The sequence below is a fragment of the Palaemon carinicauda genome, chromosome 11 (genome assembly GCF_036898095.1).
Source record: "Palaemon carinicauda isolate YSFRI2023 chromosome 11, ASM3689809v2, whole genome shotgun sequence".
Classification (NCBI taxonomy): Eukaryota; Metazoa; Arthropoda; class Malacostraca; order Decapoda; family Palaemonidae; genus Palaemon; species Palaemon carinicauda.
In genome coordinates, this window is record NC_090735.1 from 120,018,950 (window position 1) to 120,026,449 (window position 7,500).

Consider the following 7,500-nt stretch of genomic DNA (forward strand, 5'->3'; position numbering starts at 1 on the left):
AGAATTAAAAGGCAACTCTGAAGAGGTAGGAGAAAAGGGTTTTCACGATAGATTTTCCCTTGATAAAGAAGCAAAAGATCTTCATCTCGCAAAATAGGACGGATAATCAACTTGATTCCAGTATATCAGTTGGAATAACCGAGATGGACAACTCTGAAGAGCAGTGAGGATATGGTTTTCAAGTATGGATTTTCCCTTGATAAAGAAGTACAAGATCTTTATCTGGTGAAATAAAGAAAGGCTCATAACACGATTCCAGTAATTATGTGGAAATAATGAAAATAAAAGCAGCTCTGAAGACGAAGAAGAGAGCTTTTAAAGATGGATTCTCTTTGAAAATTAAGTGTAAGATCTTTACCTGCCAAAAAGGGAAGGATCGTCAACTCTATTCCAGTAATTTTGTGAATAACAGAGAAGGGCAACTCTGAAATAGAAAGAGACAACGATTTTCAAGGATAGATTTTCCTTTGATAAAGAAGTACAAGATCTTTATCTAAGGAAAAAAGACCAATAATCAACTGGATTTCAATAATCCCTTTGAAATAATCGAAAAGGGCAATTTTGAAGAAGGAGAAAACAAAGATATTCAATAATTCTGTTGGAATAACACTGGAGACCACTCTGGAGAAGGAGAAAATGGTGATTTTCTCTTGAAAAGAATTATAAGATCTTTATTTTGGGTAAAACAAAAGATAATCAACTTGATTCCGGTAATTTCTTTGGATTAACGGGAATAACTCTGAAGAGGAAAGAGTCAACTGTTTTCAAGAATAGATTTTCCCTTGATAAAAAGTACAGGTTCTTTATCTAGGTGTTACCCAGATTACTAGGGTATTTAGGGACCACATTATCCTTGTTTTTTGCACTTCATGCCACAGTGAATCTTGTTTGAATAAAATGGGGGAAAAATCATGTATAGTAAAAATAACATAGACCTCTTTCCGTCGTATTTTGAGATTTCCCTTAAATTTTTCTCTTTTAAATGCTTAACTTCAACATAGTATGATTTGCAATAGAACATTTTTCTTTCGGCACATTTTAAAAGAAATATCACAAAGTGTAGTGTTGCAAAAAATTCTCGACTGTACCAACAAGGAGGCACTATAAACTGGTATAATGACTGAAAGGTTGACATTACTCTGGCATCACTACATTAAAGATATAACTGAGGACGGCATGGAAGCAATGAAGTTACATGGCATGCATCAAAGAATACATAAAATACAAAAAGGAATCAAGGTAAATTCTCCTCGCCACCTATTTCATGAAGACTAACCTGTTGATCACTCCAATTTCCCTTTTTTTTGCTAGTAGCACCGAGCCAAAAGAAAGCGGTGGCATGATTGTGCGGTTGGCACACTTCACTGAAAGGTTCGGAGGCGTAATACAGAAGACCGTTCTCCTTTGAGTTACGAGGGAGTGCCAGTGTTGACTTTAGACTTTGACAGAAATGTTTTGCTCCATCGTAAGGTTTCCTCTCGGCGAAGACAACGAATTTAAACCTGAAGTGGGTGAACGTAAAATGTAAGCACGAATGGGGCATGGGGTTTTTCCTAGCATTACAGTTACCCGAAAGAAAAATATTAATTGAAAATTATTTTAAAAACAAAGATAAATATCTGTGACTTAACGTTTCAGTTATGATAATTGAAACTACGTAAACTTATTAAATTTGTGATACAAAGGGGTAATATGAAAAAAAAAAAAAAAAAACTACATTAGGTCTTCTGACCTTATAGGTCTTCATTCCTACTGAGATTGAAAATCTCCTATGCCACCTCCAACATAAACTCACTTATTCTGAAGACAATATTCTATATCAGCAACTTCCTCGATAGTTACAGGACCACTGATTTCCCATTCTGCCTTGGACCAAGCAACCAGGTCCCCTTCTTCAAATTCCTGCGAGCAGAGAAATAGACTTGACACCTCAGTGGCGTTCAGTGGCCTGGAGTACAAACTGAAAAAGAGAACACAAATTATATGAGTTGTATTTATTGAACATTCAACTGACTATGCTGAATTCTCAAGTTAATCAACTAGTTAGGTTTAGAGCTCAAATATTCAAGTATTTGGGACTTGTTAAGCATATGTATGGAGAGAGTACATTAGTGGGACGAGAAGAGAAAAGTTTCAGAACTGATGAGGATGGACTGAGACAGAACATAGGATGTTCATGATCGCCATAGTTATAGACGGGGAGATGGAGAAAACATGTATAAAGGAGAGAACAGGTTATTGTCGTTCTATCTAAACTACAAGGAGGTAGGCGCAAAGTGTAAACTTTAACTCCAAGGTCTCTCAACAGGCAATGAATAAACTCGTGGCAATGACTACGCGATATGTATATTATTATTATTATTATTATTATTATTATTATTATTATTATTATTATTATTATTATTATTATTATTATTATTACTACTACTACTACTACTATTATTATTATTATTATTATTATTATTATTATTATTATTATTATTATTATTATTATTATTATTATTATTATTATTATTATCATCAAGACACAAAGGTCTCTTAATGTCCGTTTCATCACCTTATTTCGATACACTTACTTCTGTGAATATCACATTATAACTGAATATATGTGAATCCTCGATGTGCGTTGACGGATATATACATTTGGGCCGTGAGTGATCGGCTAGCTAAGTCTGTTTCGATGTGCAATCCGGGGAAAATCTTTCAAATTACAGTATGATGTTTAATTTACAGGAAGTTGGACAGAGGCGAAGTAAAGCGTTATAATGCAGGTGCCGTAAGGATTTCAAAGACCCACGCAAAGACCCTTTAGTAATGCCTATAGTAAACTACTAGATAGGTACAACTCGGGACGAGTACTATATTTGGAACCTGTTGAATGTCGCTCACTATCGCGCTAATCAATTTCTTATATATTTTAAGAACTAGTAGTCACCTGAACAACAAAAGTTTTGATAGGAATTTATATATATATATACATAAATATATATATATATATATATATATATATATATTTTTTTTAATATATATACATATATATAAACATATGTATATATATGTGTATATATACACACACACACACATATATATATATATATATATAATATATATATATTTATATATATGTATATATACACATCAATATACAGTATATATATATATATATATATATCTTTATTTATATATATATATGTATATGTACAGTTAAAATCAAAAGAACGCAGACACTCGAGGGAAATCTTTTGTCAGATGTCTAGTGTTCCCATGACAAAACAGAAAAGGTATTGCTCTTCTTACTACTTTTACGAAATGGGCGGAGCCCTCACCAACCTTAACGAATCAAAGACTGCAAAGGGGCTAGTGAAAGTATTAAAATTTTAGAAATCGAGTTGCCATATTTCATTCTGTTTTATAATTTGACGTTTCGAATATCCGCTGCAAATACTGAATACACACACACACACACACACACACACACACACATATATATATATATATATATATATATATATTATGAATCCGCAAAATCATGTAGAAATTATTGGAGTATCGCAGCTAAACAATTCCTTCCGTTAACAGCTACATTAGATTAGTTCGACATAAGGGTTGTTCAAGTCACCGATGAAAGAAAAAGTACTTTCAGATATGGTTCGATGTAAAATAATAATGAAAAAAACAACACCATACATGAAGTATACCGGCCTAAATGACATTCAGAGAGAGAGAGAGAGAGAGAGAGAGAGAGGTTGGTGAAGAAGTGATAAAGAGTGAAAGAGTCCTAGGGTGGTGAGAGCGAGAAGGGGTGAGAGTGAGAAGGGGTGAGAGCGAGGAGTGAGAGAGGGAGAGAATATTAAGTCAAAGAAGATTGTCTGGCCAAGATGTTCATTCTTACCAGTTATGTTACAGATGAACTCTTTATGATTAGTTGGCAACTTGACTCCGCGTTATCCATTTCAGTGTTGAGATTACAAACTTCATTTCTAACTAAGCTGACATTATCTAGTTACCGATAATCTGTTGTGCTACGTCTTTAAGAGTGCAATTTATGAAACGACAGGGGAAAAAAAAAGAATAAAGTCACGCATTTATAAGGGACAAGACACCAAGGATTTCAATAGATAAAACAGAATTATATTTGAATAAAACTAATTTTGGGCTAGAGTTCGTAAACAAATTCACAAAATTTATTTAGAATATGGTAGCAATGGGGCAAGGGGGGGGGGGTGCGCTTTAAAGAACTTAATTTCAAGGTTGTAAGCAATGTTTCTCTCCCTTTTTAGCTTAGCATTTTCAGTTCGTATTGTATAGTTTCGTTTTTACGGTACATGTATTTATTTTTCTAGTTTTATTACCCTGGTTTTTGGACAGCTTACTGGAAGATGTAAATGAGAATGTAGCAGCTGGACAGTGCCCAGTTTCAGTAATCAGTAATAGTGATGTGGTTAAGGATCAACCTGAAGGAACTATTTCATGGTGACTGGGACATCTTTGATCAGCTGGTGTCTGATGCTTATGGAACTGGATCAGTTCAAAGTACAGTTGGAATCTACATGGAAGAATTTGGATTCTGTAAAGATGACGGCCTCGTATGACTGAACCCATTCCTGAGAAGATTCAAAAGTCCAGTTTAAGAGTTTCCACCATACCGGAGAATACGACCTGAAGAACCAACCCGGATAGAACCCTCAAACTGTGCTGAAAATTACAGCATCAAGATTCTGATTATTTGTTCTAAATTAATGCTTGTCATATGCCCTTTGAGGGTCAATTTAACGCTGCTATATCGGGATCTGTGTCTAGTAGGCTACTGCCCATTCTCCAAACTGTACGACAACTATGTTTGTGTATATATATATATATATATATATGTATATATATATATATATATATATACTATATATATATATATATATATACATATGTATGTATATATATATATATATATATATTAATATATACTGTATATATATATATATATATATATGTATGTATATATATATATATATATATATTATATTCACACACAGGAAACTTGTATGAACATTGACATACCACTTGGCCAAGTGGTATGTCAATGTTCATACAAGTACACTGGACCAGAGTTCGACTCCCGGCCAGTCAGAAGCTGTTGTCTTTTTGTGATTTCGCCTGGGGCTCTGATACCGAGGTCCTTAAGAGAATCCAGACATTAATGTATAAAAAATATATGGCTTTTTTAATATATATATATATATATATACATATATATATATATATATATATATAGGTATATATGTAGATAGGCATATATATATATATATATATATGTAAATATATATATGTATATATATATATATATATATATAATTACAGTATTTCTAAGATTTTTCAACGGGAACCCTGCCATGCCAGCCAGAAAGGTGGAGCCCAGCCCTGGGAGGGAAAAAGGGTAGCCCTGCCCTGCCAGCAAGAAGGGGGGAGCCCTGCCCTGCCAGCGGGAAAGGAGGAGCCCAATCCTGCCAGCAGAAAACGGGAAAGCCCCGCCCTGCCACCGGGAAGGGGGGGAGCACCACCCTGCCAGTGGGAGGGGGTAGAGCCCTGCCCTGCCAGCAGGAAGGGAGGGAATCCCCTGCCTGTCAGCAGGAGAGGGGGAGCCCTGCCCAACCAGTGGCAAGGGGGGAGCCCCACCCTGCCAGCAGGAAGGGGGAGCCCCACCCTGCTAGCGGGAAGGGGGGAGCCCCACCCTGCCACCAGGAAGGGGGGAGCCCCGCCCTGCCAGCGGGAAGGGGGGAGCCCCGCCCTGCCAGCGGGAAGGAGGGAGCCCCGCTCTGCCAGCGGGAAGGGGGAGCTTCGCCCTGCTAGCGGGAAGGGGGGAGCCCCACCCTGCCAGCGGGATGGGGGGAGCCCCACCCTGCCAGCTGGAAGGGGGGAGGCCAGCCCTGCCAGCGGGAAGGGGGGAGCCCGCCCTGCCAGCGGGAAGGTGGGAGCCCCGCCCTGCCAGCAGGAAGGGGGGAGCCCCGCCCTGCCAGCGGGAAGGGGGGAAGCCCCGACCTGCCAGCGGGAAGGGGGGAGCTCCACCCTGCCAGTGGGAAAGGGGGAGCCCCGCCCTGCCAGCGGGAAGGGGGGAGCCTCGCCCTGCCAGCGGGAAGGGGGACACCCGCCCTGCCAGCGGGAAGGGGGAGGCCCGCCCTGCCAGCGGGAAGGGGGGAGGCCCACCTTGCCAGCGGGAAGGGGGGAGGCCGCCTTACCAGCGGGAAGGGGGGGCCCCGCCCTGCCAGCGGGAAGGGGGGAGCCCCACCCTGCCAGCGGGAAGGGGGAGGCCCCGCCCTGCCAGCAGGAAGGGGGGAGCCCCACCCTGCCAGCGGGAAGGGGGGAGCCCCGCCCTGCCAGCGGGAAGGGGGGAGCCCCGCCCTGCCAGCGGGAAGGGGGGAGCCCCGCCCTGCCAGCGGGAAGGGGGAAGCCCCGACCTGCCAGCGGGAAGGGGGGAGCTCCGCCCTGCCAGTGGGAAAGGGGGAGCCCCGCCCTGCCAGCGGGAAGGGGAGAGCCCCGCCCTGCCAGCGGGAAGGGGGAGGCCCGCCCTGCCAGCAGGAAAGGGGAGACCCGCCCTGCCAGCGGGAAGGGGGAGGCCCACCTTGCCAGCGGGAAGGGGGGAGCCCGCCCTACCAGCGGGAAGGGGGGGCCCCGCCCTGCCAGCGGGAAGGGGGAGCCCCACCCTGCCAGCGGGAAGGGGGAGGCCCCGCCCTGCCAGCAGGAAGGGGGGAGCCCCACCCTGCCAGCGGGAAGGGGGGAGCCCCGCCCTGCCAGCGGGAAGGGGGGAGCCCCGCCCTGCCAGCGGGAAGGGGGAGGCCCAGCCCTGCCAGCGGGAAGGGGGGAGCCCCGCCCTGCCAGCGGGAAGGGGGGAGCCCCGCCCTGCCAGCGGGAAGGGGGGAGCCCTGCCCTGCCAGCGGGAAGGGGGAGCCCCGTCCTGCCAGCGGGAAGGGGGAGGCCCTTCGGGCTTGCAGGAGCGGGGGAGCCCCGCCCAGCCAACAATAGAGAGTTCCTGTATCTAGCTTATTTTTAAAAAAACATGAAGGGTGGAATCAGGAGGGCAGTCATGAATAGCAAAACAAGAATCTTGAAGACTTCTTTCTCTTCATGAGGAAGAAGAAGTCTTCAAGGTTCTTGTTTCGAAGACTTCTTTTTCCTCATGGAGAGAAAGAAGAAGTCTTCAAGATTCTTGTTTTGAATACTTCTTTCTTCTAAGAAGAAAGGGATCAACGACAAGTGGAATCAGGAAGGCAGTCATGAAAAGCAAAAGAAGAATTTTGAAGACTTCTTTCTCTTCATGAGGAAGAAGTCTTCAAGATTCTTGTTTTGAAGACTTTTTCTCCCTCATGGAGAGAAAGAAGAATTCTTCAAGATTTTTGTTTTGAAGACTTCTTTCTTCTAAGAAGAAAGGAATCAACGACAAGTGGAATCAGGAAGGCAGTCATGAAAAGCAAAAGAAGAATTTTGAAGACTTCTTTCTCTTCATGAGAAAGA

The 7,500-nt window shown here is 42.7% G+C and overlaps 1 protein-coding gene across 1 annotated transcript in view; it reads right to left on the reverse strand.

The window, feature by feature from the left end:
• Positions 1 to 7,500, reverse strand: part of LOC137650149 (uncharacterized) — a 90,201-nt gene that overhangs the window by 51,289 nt on the left and 31,412 nt on the right. Inside the window, exon 6 of the mRNA XM_068383302.1 lies at positions 1,796 to 1,960. Within this exon, the coding sequence (XP_068239403.1) occupies positions 1,796 to 1,960 (165 nt within the window). The remainder of the gene's footprint in view (positions 1 to 1,795; positions 1,961 to 7,500) is intronic.